Source organism: Alosa alosa, chromosome 18, assembly GCF_017589495.1.
Source record: "Alosa alosa isolate M-15738 ecotype Scorff River chromosome 18, AALO_Geno_1.1, whole genome shotgun sequence".
Classification (NCBI taxonomy): Eukaryota; Metazoa; Chordata; class Actinopteri; order Clupeiformes; family Clupeidae; genus Alosa; species Alosa alosa.
Genome location: NC_063206.1, coordinates 17,227,480 through 17,247,479, shown reverse-complemented (window position 1 = coordinate 17,247,479; position 20,000 = coordinate 17,227,480). Strand labels below are relative to the sequence as shown.

General features: G+C 41.8%; 1 protein-coding gene across 1 annotated transcript in view; it reads left to right on the top strand.

The window, feature by feature from the left end:
* prkceb (protein kinase C, epsilon b) overlaps positions 1–20,000 on the top strand; it is a 113,441-nt gene that overhangs the window by 58,254 nt on the left and 35,187 nt on the right. The window contains exons 4-10 of the mRNA XM_048270524.1: positions 365–399; positions 632–720; positions 1,061–1,190; positions 5,389–5,531; positions 15,127–15,220; positions 15,708–15,910; positions 18,467–18,640. Of these exons, the coding sequence (XP_048126481.1) occupies positions 365–399; positions 632–720; positions 1,061–1,190; positions 5,389–5,531; positions 15,127–15,220; positions 15,708–15,910; positions 18,467–18,640 (868 nt within the window). The remainder of the gene's footprint in view (positions 1–364; positions 400–631; positions 721–1,060; positions 1,191–5,388; positions 5,532–15,126; positions 15,221–15,707; positions 15,911–18,466; positions 18,641–20,000) is intronic.

Genomic DNA, 20,000 nt, shown 5'->3' with positions numbered 1-20,000 from the left:
GCTATATTCCATTGAAGGTTCCGACTTGTTTGAGTGCACACTTATATAGTTCACGTTTGTTACTTAGAGATGGTTCTTAGTTCAAGGTTGGCTTGAGAACACACTCAAAAGGACGCTTCATTCTAGTGCACTTAGAGATGGCCACGGCCCGAGTGTGTCCTTGAGTGTAGTGTCCTTGTCCATACCATAAACACACTCACTCTGCCAGACACTAGAATAGACACAGCACCCTCCCAGGGTACTATAACACTGTGTCGTTCTATTGTAACAGTGTTGTTGTAGCAGTAGGGATGCAGTCAGGTGATGCTGTGTGTGTGTCATACAAATGCTTGGCTGTAATATGCTGTATTTTCTCTCTTGACAGGGGAGTCCTTGGAAAGCAAGGTTACCAATGTCAAGGTAAAGTGGCCTGTCAAATATCTGTGTGAATGTACTGTGTGTGTATGTGTATGTGGCCCTTGCATATGCCCAAACTGATATATCAGTGTTTTAATTTCACAATATCAGTAATTATTTTTCATGTCCAAATGCATATTGAAAGACAAAGCTACAGATGTAAAGTCTATTAGTGCAGTGCTGCATGTATGCTATACACATAGACAGGTTTAACAGATTTTCCCTTTTCCTGCAGTGTGCACCTGTGTGGTCCACAAACGCTGTCATGAGCTGATCATCACTAAGTGTGCTGGACTGAAGAAACAGGAGGACGTGGCTGAAGAGGTCAGACTCACAGCCAGTACACACACAGATGACCTGCCCTTAAATCTCCCAACAAACAATCACACATACAGTACAAAACCTGAGACATTAGCACAGACACTTAACAACAAACATCATCACAACTAAAACAGGACCACAGAATCAATGGAGCCTGATACAATAATCAGACATTACAACTTGATATTTAACTAACAGTACAGTTACTGTGGTAGTATAGTTTTGATTATGTTATTATGCATTAGTATACTACTGATGAGCATAGCATGTGGTATTGAGCATGTGGAGGGTGTTTGTCCATGTGAGTGGCTTTTTGTCAGCAGTGCTTTGTCTCCCCCTGTAGGTGGGATCGCAACGCTTCAGTGTAAACATGCCTCATAAGTTCAGCATCCACAACTACAAAGTCCCCACCTTCTGCGATCACTGCGGCTCCCTCCTCTGGGGTCTGCTTAGGCAAGGGTTGCAGTGTAAAGGTGAGCCATGCACCATGGGAAATGTAGTTTCAAATTGGTGACATACAAACAGACAGTCAGACACATGTACGTAAAAGCATGCACTTACAGGTATATGTACACACACCTACAATCATAAGTTAACACACACACACACACACACACTCACACACACACACACACACACACACACACGAGTGCACATACTCACATTCATAATTTGTAGCCAGTGGTGAGTTCAAGCAGCCCTGTCTGAATTGCTTAATTGGGCAAGAGGATTGTGGCATTTCAATTATGTAATGTCCTGCAAGTCATCTTTTCTTTCTCTCTCCATCACTATGCCTCTCACTCTTCTCTCTCTCCTCCCCAGCCATGCTCTCTGCCATCTCTCGCTCCCTCTACTATGCTGTGCTCATGCACTCATCCTATCCAGCTCTGTCCTTCTCTCTGTTTCTTGTCTCTCTCATTCTCCTTGTTTCAGCCGTTGCTGTCTGCACATAACCTTAATTCCCTTTATACAGTAACTCTCATACACTATGTCTGTGTCTATCTATCACTGTTATCTTACTCTCTCAACATGTTAGAGTTCTTTGATATCAAAGTTATCAGAGCCCATAAGGATAATTTAAAGCTTCCAATAAATCCAGTTACAGTGTATAGACCCTTTCAACAATAAAAAAAAAAACAATGCTTGAACGTTCTATTTGGTTCCCAATCTACTTCTTCTGCATTAAGATAACATATGGAATGTTAAAACGGAAGCCTTGTGGGGCCAACTATGATGCTGATAATGGAACTCTCTTGAAAGAGTCTATTCATACTTTGCAGTCACGTGATTACCATGGATACCTGGCGGGCAAGAAACGCTAACAACTATGATGAACAGTGGCCAGCCCAGAGAATTGCAGCCTTGCAGATTTCCAATACTACAATCAATTAACTATTTAGAGACCATATGTCACCAAATGTTCAAATAGATATCAAGAAAAGATGAACATACTCGGAATGTGTGATCCATAACGTTACACAGCACCCGCTGATGTTTTCATTGCTTTGAGGCTGGCAAAGTCTATACCAGACTTGGAGTTTGGAGATATTTACATATCTTATAGAGAATCCGTCACCTTACACCGCACAAAAAATGAAAGCCTACAAAGGTACAGATAGCTATCTTTTTATCAAGAGTGGATGGGTTAACATTGCTGTCGTATGGGAGGTAAAAAACAGGAATATCTTCATAAAAGGTGAGTGTTACTAGTTAGCTAGCTAACGTTACCCGTTTGCTACTGTTTGCATGTTTGTAGCTATAAGTTACACAAAGTGACATCTGTTCCATTGCAGACTACTGATCTTAGTGTTTTGAATTGGAGGTGCAGTGTCTGCAAACAGGAATTGGCAAAACGCAAGCGTGCACAAAGAAAACAAATGAAAAGTGCTAAATTTTGAATTGCACTGTTAGACAGACAAATACAGATTTATTTAATAAATATAATAAATAAAATGCACAGATGATAAGATGCAACAGATGAATACAAATAAATTAGGGCTGTCAATCGATTAAAAAAAATAATCTAATTAATTACATACTCTGTGATTAATGAATCTAAATTAATCGCATATATAATATTTGCTGTAAAAGTATTTAAAATATTTAAATTCAAATTAATCATTGAATAATCAGCATTAGTGACATTAAAGTTCAAAAACAATTTTATTATTATTTTAATAATGGCCATAATAATCTATAATATGAGCTAATATGCTGAGGAAATAAATTCAAAAGTGCTTCGGGAAGAAGTTTTTTTCATATACAAGCTATTTCAGGCCACAGATATAACCTAGGGGACACAATAAATTAACACTCCCCTCAATGTCAACACTATTTCTTTGCATTGATGTGCGACATTAGAGTTGATGAACTCCGGTGATATGCAAATTCCCTGCTGCAGACATTGCAGAAGACTTTATTTTAATCAACACAATCAGGCCGTTTTTAAAAAATAAATGTTCCAATCAATGATCTAGGCAGCACATTTTCTTCTTTCTCCTTCTTTTTACAGTCTAATGGTTACTGACTACAACGGCTCGGGGTCAAAGGTCATACGGAATTGATTAATCTGTGTTATTTTTTCTCAAATTAATTAATCGAAATTAATCAGTTATTTTGACAGCCCTAAAATAAATACAATGCACAAAGGTATTTAAAGTGAAAATGTAATACATGTATTATTGTAATATATAAAATGTCATATATTCATTATTATTATTATTTACAGTGTGTGTTTGTATAAATAAATCATTGCATATTTACATTGTATTATAGTATTTAACCAGAAGGAATGATTGAGGGTGCCACATTTGTAAGGGCACAACACACATGGACTACTTTGTCTAAAACTGTTGTTCGGCCTCCCCATCCCTTAGATATGAATATGACTGTTCCTTGTGGGGATATGCCTATTAGGTATTTCATGGTGTGATGATGTTTATAGGTCGAATATGTTTGTGCTCTTGCTTCTAAGTCTTTGGGTTTTTCTATAAAAAAGTCGAAACAATAAATTATGCAGGCACATCTAGGGTAAATTTGTCTAAATATCATGGGCATTGACAGCCGAAGCTCTTCTCTCTATGGCCAAAATAAAAATGATGGGACAAGCTTTCCATGTCTTTCTCCCTTTTCCCCCTTTTGGTGGCAGGGGTGTGAGAGAAGATGAAACCCAATCAGGGGACAGCGGGTCATCAGATTTGGCACCTGAAATAATAAAATAAGATAATATAATAAAACATGTTATTGCCACACAAGGTTTTGGGTATTTTGAACATTAAGTCCTGTAACGTTAGTTCCAGGTCTTTCTAGTAACTATCAAGTCTGTTAGCAAGCTAGCTGCATAAGGGACTAGGATTAGCTAAATTGTGTGAAGCAGACAAGTTTTTTTTATTTTTTTTTAATAATCGAGCAGTAATAATTCCTCCGTAAATAATCTAGCTCTACTGTTGGGTCATCTCTGGTTCTCATTGAAAACCATAGATACCACAAACCTCAAAACAACCTATCACACAACTTTTGTTGTTGTTAGCAAAAGACGATAGCTGTTATCCTAGCTTAGACTCATAACACAAACAGCTGACTCGCGGAACTGACGAAACTACAGGGTAACTTAAGACACGATTAATTACATGATCATACACCCATTGTATTCAAACAAATGTTGAAATCACCTTTGATGAAATGATCACTGCACGGACGTGTAGGGCCTATACTGTGAAGGTTGCCAGGTCCCATTTCCTGAAACGATTTCACGTCTGATAGCCTGTATCCATAGTTGTCTTTTCTCTGAATTCTCCTTATCAGATCCGGTAAAAACATAACCCCGGCTTATCTCCTCGGCGGTTAGTGCATCCAATCGCACAACAACTATCTGGCATGTTATTTACACCTCAAAACACCAACTTTTGTATAGTAAAACTGGCGACGTCCTGGTCAGATCCTAGACTAATTTACTGGATTTCCGTTGCTGGAGAACGACGTTCTTGCCCGCCAGCCAGTGGTTGTGACGTCACGTGCAAAGTATGAATACATGGATTTCTATGGAACGTCACGAAAACATGCGTGCGCAACCAAGAGGCAGAAAGCACCATAGAACAGCATAGAGCAATGCAAAAGAGCAAAAGAATAAAATTAGTTTTGTGCTGAAAACTGCACCAATTGAAATCACGATGGTTAGAGAATGTTAAATATGTTCAATATCCCTAACGGAATGCATGTTCGCCAAAATGACAAAAATACGATGTTATATTTATAATCCAAATGAACGTCAAACTTTGAAATATAGTCTGAAATGAGATGATATTATCATAGAGACAACAGGGGTATACAAAAATAGCTTACAGCAGACGACTATTTAGGTTAAGTTTATAACGTTGTGGGCCTGGCCACCTGCCGTCTTCTGCCCCGCCGGCTTGCGCGCATCTAGTTTTGTTGGTAAACGGGAAACCCGTGTATACTCTTGGAGAGTTAAGCCAACCACCCCCACCCCCTTGTTGGCTCCCCTGCTACATTATATGCTCATGCTAGTAGCCCTCTACCTATATGAGGCGTCTGTAGCAGTTACCAAGGCAAGTCATCAAGCCACCAGTGGTGTTTTTTAGTTGGCCATGTCAATGATCCAGATGAGTGAATTTGCTACGACCTACTGTGTGTCTCTGGCCTGTTTTTCAGTTTGTAAGATGAATGTACACAGACGCTGTGAAAGTAACGTGGCCCCTAACTGTGGGGTGGATGCACGGGGCATCGCTAAGGTGCTGTCAGACCTGGGGGTCACCCCCGACAAGATCTCCAGCACCGCACAGAGGAGGAAAAAGGTAGGGACCTCCTCTACAGGAACTCTGCATAGAACTGTGTATATGGTCTGTATGGAAACAGTTGGTCTCACTGGTAGCTAAACCCCAGACAAGACCTTTTAACAATTACATTAGCCCTCTTACTGTTGTATTCAGTGCTCTAGTGGTGGCGCAGTGAGGGTTAGTGCTACCGTATGGTAAGAATCCCAAGGTTAATATACATTAGTGCTGCCGCGATTAGTCGACTTAATCGACCTTGTTGTGTTGTTCAATAAAACAAGCGTGACGACTCGGTATTCATTTTAAGATTATTTACTGCAAAAACCTTGCATTGCATTACCACTCTAAACTTAACCTAGCGAGTCTCCCTCTAGTGTCCAGGCGACATATTGCCCGTGAACTCATCAGGTCCAAACCATAACCATATTACATTACACCACATCCCCCTTACTGAAAGTTGAAGAGAACGTTAGCTGTGGCTCCTTGAAGGTTCCTCTTAACATAAGGTTATCACACTCCATCCATTGTCACAATCACATCCATATATTCATTAAACCTCTAGACTCTTTTCTTTTGCATATCCTAATAGCCACATAACATTCCATAACAGTGTGGTCTCTTATTTAAACAAAACATTAAAACCTCATATCTAAACACAAAATAACCCTGGAATTTTACATCATTCAAATTTGTTCTTTTTTTTCACAGGTTTAGTCTGTCTGGTTTCTTTATTTCTCTGCCTGACCTCGATCTCATGATGTCAGGTGTGTTTACAGACTCTGTGGCTGGTGGAGGAGTCTCTACGCCACTGTCTGCTTCAGGTGGCTGTTCGGGTTGTTGCTCACACTCTGACCCCGACTCCGGCATTGGAATCAGGTAGCAACGATTCCGCCGCAGTGTCCCTTATGGTCCCATGACCAGGTGTGATCGTGGACTGCTGTGTACGGATGTCACTTTACCTTGTTCTGCTGCATCAGTAATCCAGACGTTGTCTCCAGGTGACAGCTTACCCAGATCTCGTGCCCTGTGTCTGCTGTTGAAGCATTTCGCATCTGCCCATCTCTTCTCCCTCCCTGTCTGCCGAAGCACTTGAAGGTCTGAAAGCTCCAGCTGCAACCTCTCTGGCAGGATAGGCAGTGTGGTGCGCAGGCGTCGTCCCATGAGCAATTCGGCAGGGCTGTACCCGTTACTCAGGGGTGTCGCTCTGTATGCTAGCAGTGCTCGATAGGGGTCACTGGCCTTCTTAAGGAAGTTTTTTACTGTTTGAACGGCACATTCGGCCTCGCCGTTGCTCTGTGGATATTTAGGACTGCTCGTTATGTGCTCAAAGCAGTAGTCAGTTGCAAATGCTTTCATCTCATGTCCCCGGAACTGTGGGCCATTGTCACTTATAAAGGTCTCTGGGATACCGTGGCGTGCGAACATTGACTTGAGATGAACAATAACGTCCATAGATCTTGTAGGGCTGAGCTGGGCTATCTCTATGTATCGAGAGAAGTAGTCAACCACTAAAAGATAAGTCGTTCCTCTCAACATGAAAAGGTCTGCACCTAGTTTTTGCCAAGGCCTATCTGGTTGGCATCAGGGGCTCTTTTGGGTTAACTCTCTCCTTGATGCATTCCCTGCATTTAAGTACCAGCTCCCTAATCTGATTACTCAGCCCAGGCCACCATACAGTCTGACTAGCCCTCTCCCTGCATTTCACCACCCCCTGATGGTGTTTGACAGGTCCTTGTAGCTGGTTTCTGTCTGGCCAGCCGTCCACACAATATCTCATGACCTGTGCACAGACGCCATCATCCCGTAGCCGTTCACGTAGCTCTGTCAGGTATCTGTCGCTGGTCGGGAGGTTCTCCAGCAAAGACTCCACATAGATATTTGTGTCCTCCATTAACTCATTATCACTTCTGGTCACTGCATTTTTCAGAGGGGAACGTGAGAGAGTATCAGCTGAAGTGAGGCTTTTCCCAGGTGTGTGAAAGATGGAGTAGGAGTACCTCATTAGGCGCATCCTGATGGTTTATGGTCAGGTTTATGGTCAGTTTCAAGTTCAAAGTGTAGTCCTAGAATGAAATCGCTAAATCTTTCACAGGCCCATGTCAAAGCTAGCGCTTCTTTCTCTAGCTGTGCGTATCACTGTTCTGTTTCAGTCAGCGACCTGGAAGCATACGCGACTGGTAACCACATCTCTACGTTCTTTTGCAGCAACACTGCCCCTAGCCCATAGGATGAGGCATCTGCTGATATCTTAAGTGGACTGTTAGGATTATACAGTTGGATAACTGGCGCAGAGGTGAGCTCGAGTTTGAGACAGCAGAACGCCCTCTGCTGGTTGTGACTCCAGCACCACATGTTCTTCTTAGACAGGAGTTCTCTTAGAGGTTTGTCCTTCTCAGACAGGTTAGGGATGAACTTCCCAAGCTGGTTCACCATTCTAAGGAAGCTCCTCAGCTCACTTATGTTCGTTGGCTCTCTCATGTCCTGTACAGCTTTTGTTTTTTCAGGGTCAGGTTTCACCCCGTCCGCTGAGATGATGTGCCCTAAAAACTTCACCTCTCGTTTCCCAAACTTCGTGACTTTGACATGTTGAGCGTGACACCCGCCTTTTCTGCTCGCTCCAGGACTGCATGAACTCTAGCGTCGTGCTGCTCCATTGTAGCTCCCCAGATGAGGATGTCGTCCACATGGCAGACTACACCTTCCAAGCCTGCTGTGACTTCTGATGTCATCCTATTCTGGAAAGGCTCGGGGGCGGAGCTTATTCCCAAGGGTAGCCTGTTAAAGTGGTAACGCCCAAATGGCGTAATAAAGGTGGTATAGCGAGCTGATTCTTTGGACAGTGGTATCTGCCAAAAGCCCATGTTTGCGTCGAGCTTTGAGAAGTACCGGGCCCCTGTTAGCATGCCTAGGGTGTGTTCAACAAACGGCAAAATGAACTTTTCCCTGCACACCGACTGGTTCAAAGGTGTCATGTCCACACAGATTCGGACTTCATCTTTATTCTTTTTGGGAGCTACAACCATGCCGCAACTCCACTCCGTTGGTGCCTCGACACGGCTGATGACACCAAGTTTTTCCATTCTCTTTAACTCCTGCTTCACCTTCTCCATGAGAGGCAGTGGTACTCGCCGTGGTACTTTAAGAGAGAAAGGTTTGGCATCCGGCTTGAGTTTTATAGTGTAGGGCTTCTGGACCAGCCCAAGTCCATTGCAGAGTTTAGGATATGTCATCCTTACTGTCTCTTGGTCTATAGTGTCAACTCTGACTACCAGTTTAAGTCTCACTGAAGCTGGCCTGCTCAATAGACCCATGTGCAGGTCTTTGACAATATAGATTTTCTCTGTGATGCTCCTCTCTTTATAAGTGAGTGTTTCGGTGGCTGACCCCAGGACCGTCAGTTTCGCACCACCAGGACCATAAAGTTGTTTCGGGGCTCCGTTCAGCTTTTCATCTCCGTGCCGGAGAGTTTTATATACTTGCTCGGGTATGGCTGTTACATCGGCACCAGTATCTAGTAAGTTACTTTGCTGCCTCTTAGGTCTATATCAGCCATCCATGGCTCATCGCCAGAAGACACCACTCCCATGAAAAATCCATCCATGTCCTCTGCAAGCTCATTCACTGTGTTGGCCAGTCTACACACTCTCCCATAGTGTCCTCTTTTACCACAGTTGTGGCATTCAGCACTTTTTGCTGGACACTGAACAGCAGAATGAGGTGGCGATTTTCCACATTTGTGACATGTTTTGTGGTCTGTTGCACTCTGCACCATTTTCTTAAATTTTGGATTTCCCTGCGTCTGTCCTTTTGGTTTAAATTGCTTTGCGTTCGACGGCTTTCCTCTGGTCTTATTCAGTGCATCTACAGCTACTTTACTAGCAGCGCTCAACTCTCCCCTCAAGACAGTCTGCTGCCGCTTTACTTCCTCTGACTGCCTAGCCATGGTGATCGCTTTCGTGAGAGTGAGTTCCGATCGAGCTGCATTCTCTCTGACAGTTTTGATTCTTTAAGTCCAACCACCAAACGGTCTGGCAAAAGTTCATCATGCAGTTCGCCATACTCACAGCTCTCCGCTAGAGCATAAAGTGCCACGAGGAATACATCCACTGTTTCTGAAGGCTGCTGCACTCTTTTATTAAACTTGGCTCTTTTGTAAATCACATTTTTCTTTGGAACGAAATATGTATCTAATCCTTTCTTTACTGCACTGTATTGCTGACACTGCTCATTAGTTAGTTCTAACCCGCGTAGCACGTCGTCGGCCTCATCACCCATGCAGTAGACTAATGTGTTAACTTGATTTGCCTCAGAGGAATTGTTCAAATTACTTGCCAGTCTGAAACGCTCGAACCGCCGAATCCATTTCTCCCATTCGTGTGGTTTAGCAAAGTCAAAGGCTTCCGGAGGCTTGATAGTAAACGTCGCAGTTGGAATAGCGTTAGCAACTCTCTCCCCGCCGGGCACAGCAGGTGCTTGTTGTCCGCCTTCCATGCTTAACGTTAACTTTTTTTTTTTCTTTCTCCTTCGTCGTCGCTTACGGGATCTCGACATAGCCCACTGTCCCTTAACCGCTGCTTAATGTCCGCGCTTCTGACACCATGTTGTGTTGTTCAATAAAACAAGCGTGACGACTCGGTATTCATTTTAAGATTCTTTACTGCAAAAACCTTGCATTGCATTACCACTCTAAGGGCTGTATTTTGGGCACCAGCGCATGGCGTAAAGTTTGTTTTTCACCCGCGCAAATTGAATTCGGTATTTTGCACGTTTATTTTTTAAGCATTGCGCCCAGGGGTGTGGCAATTAACAACCTAGGGAGGGTCCTAGTGCGTTGTCTAAAAATCGCTATTATACACCACCTAAACCTGGTCAGAAGTCAATGGCGAGTTTTTCATATGCTATTTTAAGAGCGCATGTCAACAGTCATATTGGCAGGTGCACGCACCATCCTTCTATCATTCATGAACGCACACCAGCACACGTCCATGCAAAGCATTACAAATTGCACGATTACAATGGGAAACATAATTAGAATAAAGATATTACGAAATACTGTACATCTCATGATGAGTAGTTATTCACCATCATTTGCAAATTGGTAATGACTGTTAAAGGTGATTAGGGGAGAGGCGAGAGACACGTATGGAGCACAGCTGAAGACGCACTGTCACGAGATATAAGCAACTCCTCTGCAAGATAAATGTTATTATATGTTAATATATTAACGTTATTATTAAATTTATTCAGTCATTTGAGCAATATTAGAGTAAGTGTTGCTTTTTCCAGCCTATGTTTTCGGTGGTAACCCACTGTCAGTCAATAGTGAAAGTAACTGCATATAACTGTCTTGTCGTTGACTGACTCCTTGGTGAAGTTAGTTTCACTTTGTCAATGAGTTCAAATAATAGACGAGTGGAAATGCGTGAAGGCTATGCTAGGTTTTAGTAAAGCATGGTTTAAGAATGACTATTCCATACGGTCTCGCAAGCAGCCTCCTTCAAATGCGCCGTTGAATGCCAAAATACTGATGCATTTATTTGACATATGGCGCTTATGCGTTAAAGGGAATGACAGATGTCATTCTCATTGGTTTAAAATGATGTTACGCCCCAAACACACCCATATGACTGATTAAAAAACCTAGGAACACCTTGTTGCGCCATGCGCTCCACTTTTGATAACGAAAGCCCTCCCAATGTGAACTGGACATCCTACTAAATTTGAATAGACTTTTGACGAGTGACGATGCGCTTTAGAATGTCATGATAGGGCCCTAAACTTAACCTAGCAAGTCTCCCTCTAGTGTCCAGGTCACATATTGCCCGTGAACTCATCAGGTCCAAACCATAACCATATTACATTACCCCCCAGACCTAATCGACCATGAAAATTAGTCGACGGCAAATTTTTTTAGTCGAAGAGTCGTTTTACTATTGACCACCAATTTATTTTTGGTCTCCCGTCTCAAATGGCTCACTGTAATGTTATTAACTCTTGAAAAGGACGACTGTCTTTGGATGTTAAACAGGCTACTTAGACTTTGGCAGTCATGTTTTAAACCCTGCTAAGGTCGCAAGTGGAAACGCATGTAGCAAAGCTTGATTCATTATTAGGCAGTTAAGCGGGGGAGCTAAGCTAGTACGCTAGTCTAGATTCTGACTAATATAGTATTGTGGAAATTGCAATAAATTAAGTAAAGAGAGTGGCTCACGTTGACAACGCAACGGCATGTCATTTATTCATTCATCCAAAAAAAAACGTTAAAATGAATATGCCGCTGCCCGTGATATCAACAATCAAGGTGCGCGTTATTTCCCATGTTCAATAAGTCACAACGCATATTTTTTTTAGCGTTCAAGCAAACTGATAAAGTGAGGTAGCCTAACCTATGTTTTAAGACGCACAAAGTGCCTGTAGCCTACTTGTTTTGAACATGCTGACATTTGCAAAGTCCTCAACTCCTGTTGCCTTTCAAAGTTGGCTAGACCATCGTTTCTCAAACTTTGGGCCGCGGAGGAGCACCGGTGTTCCAGTTTAGATGGTGAGCAGGTTAACTTGTGATATTTGCATAAAAGCTTGTTGAATATTCAACAAGACCCTGCCTATTTGTTAACAACACTTTGCTCTGCCTCCGCCCTTCCAGTGCTGGAGATTCACATTTTCACAAGCCTACAGTGCGTGACAGAATATGAAGCAAGATCTTGCCGAAAACATGCGGGAATCGCTATGTATAATGCATGTCTGCTTTAAGCATCCACACAAAATGTTGTGCAAACAGGAAATGTGTCAAAGTAAATCAGCGAAGGTTTTGTTGGGTTTCGAACATGAGTCTCACTGAAGCAAAATGTTCTAAGCAGTAAGCACTATCACCACTACACCACAGAGAGCAACGCTTGTCATTAGTCTATTAGTCTACTAGCTTACTAGCTATCCTGATGTCCATGTTAACTGGTGATAGCCTATAACATGAGCAAACACAGCGAATGCATGCCTTGAATAATGCAGATTAATTTTGCCTCAGTAATTTTGCATCACAAACAGTAACAAATGACCCCATCAGGCGTTGCTGGATTTTTTTGTGCAGAAACACACATCATTGATTATAATGCGCAAAAATTATGAAGATCACTTGGGCCTCGAACTGCTCACTAAAATAGCAAGCTAGCAGTAATAGTCCACATTGCTAACCAATTGCACCACTGGTTATTTTGTATCTATGCAATAGCATGGTGTTCCTATTAAATGAATGTAGGTCTATGTTGTCTTGTGACAGCTTATTTGTCAATCGATCAAGATATTCATTATAGAAAACATCTAGGCTAAGTGAATGTTTTGCAACAGGCTGCTGAACGAGCAGTAAGTAGGCTAAACTATTTTCTAATTTAGGCTACGTGGGAATCTGAAACAGCAACATCTGTCATCAAACTCTCTAGCTACATCAAAGTTTTGTAATATATGCTACCATGATAACCATTTTGTGTTGTCAAATTAGGACCAACAAATTAAATAATATTTAATTCGGAGAAAATAAGTTTCATGTGTTCACTTCAAATCATTAGACAGCTCACTGCATAACTTCACTGAGACATGACACTAAGTAATGATCATTTTTGCACATGACTGACGTGTTTCATATTAACCCCCAAAACGGAATAGTGTTTGTGGGACATGCCAGTTTGTTGTACATCAGTTAGGTTTTGGTATGTGAGGCAAATATGAACCTATTTTGTTGTTTTGAGGCTTGCATATGCCCATGTTAAATTGTGATGGCACCAGTTAACATGGGCGTATATTTCTCACTTATGTTAACCTGTGTTAACTTTGACTAACAGTTCAATATATACATAGAAATCTGGCATTGATTTTAGCGGCTCGTAGTGTAGTGGTATAGACTATGTAGAAGCTAATCCAATCAACTTTCTTGTCCATGCGTGGTTCGAATCACAGCTAGATCGCTAGCTTTAATTTTTTCCATTCATTCAGTATGTGTCATATTTGTGGATAATGCTTAAATGGACATGTATTAGACATACACTGGTGATGTTTTCAGCGATATCCGTTATATTGTCTCACTTGCAAACACTTTGTGAAAATGTAGCCTAATATAAACCTGCACTATCGGAGGCAGAGCAGATTAAGAAGTAGGCAGGGTCTTGTTGAATATTCACTGATTTTATGCAAATAGACCAGTTGCTGCTCACCCTCTAAACTGGAACACCGGCCACAACGTGGATACTGCTGGTGGAGTGAAATTATTCCCGGGGCTTCGTCTGATAATTTGCTGCGCAATTGATCAAGCAACCGCGGCCTGACAGAAAAAGAAAACAAATGTTTCTGCAATCAGTGTCATCAAACATAGAGGCATACAATTAAATGGTGTTATGAGCGTTCATTCAATGCATGCGCGTGCGCGAGCGAAACTGAAACCACTCGATAACGTTGGTAGCAAAGCTCCGATTCACCTATTGGAAGGTTATTTAATTATGAAACAACATTTAATAGAACGATGTGAATTTATACAACTTCCATAAAAACAGAGCACAGACTAATACACTATCTAGCATTGTATTGTATAGTCAAATTTGCATAACATGGCCAAAAGCTATTGTGGCATAATTAAATATCATGTCAATATTCTTTCTATTTGCCTACCAGTGTATGATGCTTGCATGAGGGAAACATCCCAAAACAATGGCACCCATATAATTGCTGTTGTTTTGAGAAGTATTTATCATGCAACCATGCAAAAGCAATGAAACTATTGTAATTATATTTTACATTGATAAAGCAGTTCTCTGTTTTCACAAACTTTTTGCACTTTAAACATTGGCTGCTTTGAAGTGCATGTATAACAATATAGCATAACAATTATAATTGTGATGTGATATAATGATAATTTGATGGGGGATGGGTTCATGTAGGTGCCATGATCGGCCCTCAGGTCAAAGAAGTTTGACAAACATTGAACATTGTCTATCTCCATGGCAACACTGGCATACAAATAAAGTATTTCAAAGGTCTGACATTAGATCTGATGGTATCATTTTAAATGGGTGATTTTTTTTTTTTACACATAACGTTTTTGAACAGTTCACTTAATATGCTTCTAACAAAAGTAGGGTGATCTATATTTTATGTTTTCCCTTCAGTTGAGTTCAAAATAAAATGGACACAACGAAATAACAAACATTTGATTTAAAAAAAAAAAAAAATAGTCGTTTAGATTAGTTGACTAATCGAAAAATTAGTCGAAAGATTAGTCGTTAGAAAATGAGTCGTTAGTGGCAGCACTAATATACATGGCCACCCCGAAATGTATTAAGTTTAGGCTACCGGTACTCTCTTGTGATATGTTAACTCAGTGTAATGATATATAAAATTATATAATATAACAGCACGCCTGACTGTCAGATCTTAATGCTAATAATGAACATAGATGCAAAGAAAATATCAACACTGTTAGCCATGGTGGTTGAATTGGTGACGATGATGACGAAGACTGAAACAATGGTGATGATGGGGATGATGATGGTGATGGTGGCGAAGATGATGCCGTCGATGATGGTAATGATGATGACGATAATGGTGATGATGATAGTTCCATTTGTCTTCACAGCTTCCACAGGGTCAAGAGCCACAGCCTCTTCCCTGCACCACACAAACAGAGGAGGACCGCTCCAAGTCAGCCCCTACCTCCCCATGTGACCAGGGTAAACACACACACCACCCACACACACACACACACACACACACACACACACACACACAAACACACACACACACACACACACACACACCACCCACACACACACACACACACACACACACACATGCACACTACACACACACACACACACACACACACACACACACACACACACACACACACACACAAATGCACACTCCCACACATTTTATATACTTAATTTGATTCCATTTTACAAGTTAAGTTAAATTAGGAATCAATTTTTCTGAATAATCCAGTAGATTAAAGCAGTTCAGCAATCTATCATAAGTTTTTACAGGCTGCGTAAAATCATATTGGATAATTTTCTACATTACATGTAACGGCAGTTATGGCGGGTGTGTTAGGCCTAGTGTGGCATCTTCTTGGTCAGAGGGCAGACACACACACACACACACACACACACACACAAAGCTGGAACTATCAAACTGTCTATATATCCATCTATCTAGACCTTAAAGACGTGGACAACATCAGGAAGGCCCTGTCCTTCGGGGAGGAGCATAAGTCCTCCACGGCAGCGGTGGGCGTGTCTTCTCAGGGTGCGGCCAATGAGGGCCGGGAGAACGGGGAGGTCAGGACCCTCCCCATCAAGAGAATGAACCTGGACCACTTCAGCTTCATCAAGGTCCTGGGCAAGGGCAGCTTCGGCAAGGTGAGAAGAGTGTGTCCTCACGTCTTCACGTACACACTCCGCCTTCACATACATGCTCACACACACACACACACACACACACACACACACACACACACACACACATTTTAGCTATTTTATTTATGTCCGCAATTCATAATAAATGTACATACGGACATAAATGTTACAGATACAGAACATTGTTAAGGCATGATCGACCAATGTTGGTCTGATGACAATCTCAAACAGCAGATTTATGGATACACACAACACCTTTCTTTCTATATATGGCGACTTCCAATAATGGAGGAAATTGAGCAGTATTTGGCATTTTGCTTTGTCCTTGCTTTTGTAAAGCCAACTATCCTGAGACCCCTAATGACAAGCCTATGCACGTGGCCCAGGCTGCCGAAGATAAGTACCAGATATTGACATTTGTAGCTAAGGCCAGTTATTTGCTGTACAAGAGGGTGATATTTTACTAACTTTTTTAAGTAAGCCTCCTCTAGACATGAATCAAAACAGCAACCTACTTCAAGGATGAACACATCCCTATCGTGCTCATCAATGATTATAATATCAGGCCTGGTGGCATTTAAATCAGAGAACGCAGACATTGTAGAACACCTGGAAAACATTTGTTGTCTAACAACACAATTTACATGTTTTGACACATTTGGAGAAAATACGGATGATAAATTTCCAGATATAATGTCCACAATCCTATCATGCCTGGATACATAAATACTTTTGTAAAAATGACAGCCATTTAATATGTGTGACATGGATTCTATGACTTGCTCTTGTCCATGATATATACACAAGATAGATAGATAGATAGATAGATAGATAGATAGATAGATACATACATACATACATACATACAAACATACATACTGTACATATTGATCCCCAGGGGAAATTCAAGAAACAATGGTGAGTCGGAAGGAGGATACCAGATTGACAGGTGTAACCTTGTTGGGTATACCTGAAGCCTAGCCTGGAAACCAGACTCTCTGACTTCGTAGAGAGTCTGGCCTAGATCCATAGGCGTTTGTTTATTTCCGGGTGGGAGGGCACAGTTTGAGGTTTAAAATCATTGGAGTTCCTTTGAACCGCTTTGAACCAATCACTAACAACCGGCGTTTCGTCATACAGAGAAGTTTCTCTGCAGCACGCTCATAACAAGCACGGGTGCATCTTATCAGCAAACAATCACACGTTTCATCTGCGTAACTCTCGCCAAAATGCATCATATAGTGTTTTGTGAATGTACCCAAGTCAAACTTTCAAAATGCATAAGTATGTCCAAAGCGCCACTTTTAAGCTTGTATGCGTTGTCGTTTTCGGGTGAAATTACCTTTTGAATGGGATTCCTATAGGGCTACTACTTTTTTGATTCAATCGCGTCAAAATCGCTATTTTTCAAATACTATGAAGGCTCGACACAACATGAAACTTTGATCGAAGTATCATCAGTGTCTCTACACATGAACTCGAGCATTGAGAACATTGTTGGTGTACACAAAGTCCTTTTAGGCAAGTCCCTCCACTCGGCGGCCATATACCAACGTTTTATGGGCACTCATCGGGCACAGTCTTTGGGTCGAACTGCGCATGCGCAAGGCTTCACGACACCAATCTTGCTCCAGCGGCGAGATCACAACACATGATTGGCACGATGTCTTCACAACACACCATATGATTGGCTCAATGTATTCACATGTCGACGTTTTGCCGAGGAAGGGGTGGGATATGTGTAGACAACGGCCATATTGGCGTGACAAACTAGCCCCATGCATTTCTATGGAGTATTTTTTGAGTGCTGTGTCTCCACATTAGAAAGTCTCTGACGTAGCTAAACACCATGCCTGAGTACGTAATCGCTCTCAGGGACGCCCTCTGTTCGCTGGTTGGTCGGCTGCCCAACTGCCGAAGTAAACGAGCGTGAATCAACCTATTCCAGACGGAGTACTGTAGGGAAAAGAAATCGACCGGAAGTATGTAGACAGGCCAAGGCCAGGCTACCTGAAGCCTCGCTTTGACTGGAAAAATTAGTATGTCTTCATCAATAGATGAATTGTGAAAAAATTGTGTGTGAGATGGAGTGATCTGCAAAGGGATACATGCGAGCTTTCCTTGGAGTTTGAGTCCTCTCCAATGTCTCTGACGCTCCAATGTCTGAGACTTGCGACTGTTTCCAGGTGGAACTGAATAGCGCAGACCGTCTTGCAGTACTGTTGCAGTCACAATGTGATATTTGTATCCTTAATCATTACTTCATTACACACACACACACACACACACACACACACACACACACACACACACACACAAGCAGGTAAACACAGGGACAGATGATCCACACAAGGAGTCATTTATCCGACTTGCACAAGATTTGTGTAAAAAGATTTGCACATTCAACTGGTGATGTGGTGTTGGATGAGGTGACACAAGGGCATCTGACATTGAGAGTTATTTTAGTACTTTGAGGGATATAGAGAGGATCCTCATCAACTCTCTGTGGGTAGAGGGTTATGTCTGTGCTATGTGTGATATCTCTGGCACCCCCTGTAGGTGATGTTGGCAGAACTGCGGGGCTCCGATGAGGTGTACGCCGTGAAGGTGCTGAAGAAAGATGTGATCTTGCAGGACGACGATGTGGACTGCACCCTGACTGAGAAACGCATCCTCGCACTAGCCAGGAAACACCCCTACCTTACACAACTCTTCTGCTGCTTCCAAACTAAAGTAAGACCAGCGTGTGTGTGTGTGTGTGTGTGTGTGTGTGTGTGTGTGTGTGTGTGTGTGTGTGTGTGTGTGTGCGCATGTATCATCTTGATTGTGAATTACACTCTGACTAAGAAATGGATCCTTATACTAGTGCTGAAAAAACATTTTTTTACAAACTGTTCTTTGTGCGTGTGCGTGTGCGTGTGTGTGTGTGTGTGAGGGGGGACAATGTCATGTGTATTGTTGATGCGACACAGTTAATCTTGTAGTACTGGTCTATCAACACAAGAGAGCAGCAGAGGCTACTTGATATATCTCCAGATGTCCTGTATAAGTGGGCTCCTTATTGCTGTCACATCTTTTTTACAGCACTTACACCACATCAGACCCGACAATGATGCTTATGATAAATACCACGCTACTTTAGAATGCACACAAAAAGAGAGTATCACAGCAACAAAGAACAGAAAAACATGTACACACACACATACACACACATATACTGTACATGCATACACACGAACACACACATCCATACACACACACACACACACACAATCAATTCCATCATCCCCATAATGTTATGCTAATACAGTGGTTCTCATGCGGACTCCTTAAAGTGGCAATCCGGGAGTCTCTGGGACTTTTCTATCAAGACAATTCCTTTATTAATTAAAAAAAATATCCGTTTTTATATCAGCCAAAAGGAGCCAATAGGCTTGCTAGGCTGGTGTGACTGTTTGGAGCATTAGCAAATGGTTGACAAGCAATGTCAACAATGGTTGACTGTGATGACAAACAAAGGAGGCAAACTATGATGGATTAAAAATGTTGGCTCCATACGGGAAATATACGGTGACTATGTCGAACAGCAGAGCAGAAACTGGAGTTAGGGACAATGAACAGTCAAGTACAGTTGTGGTGGTGGATAACAGTCAATAATAAATAATATAAATATTAGGAATAAAAATTGCCTTCTGTGTTAACTACTGTACATATGTACCGTAATTACATTGGCTACTATATTTGGTCATAATATTGGTACTTGGAGAGCCAATTGTTTTCTGAGGTGGTACTCATTGTGAAAAGTTTGAGAGCCACTGTGCTAGTAGATAGAGGTTTTGAGCATCAGCTGGTGTATGTTTACAGTTTTTCTCAGTTAGTTTGGCACATTTCTTGAATCATTTGCACAACAGTAAGTGCACTTCTCAGAACAGGTTGTGCAAACAACACAGTACAACAACACAGTGGATTACTTGCAAAAGCTTGAAACTTGGTCAAAATGCTTATTGTATTTCTGAGGGCAAATACTTATGCCAATCAACATATTTGTGCCACCAGAAGGTATCACTGTATCACTGCTATGAACAAGTTAGTC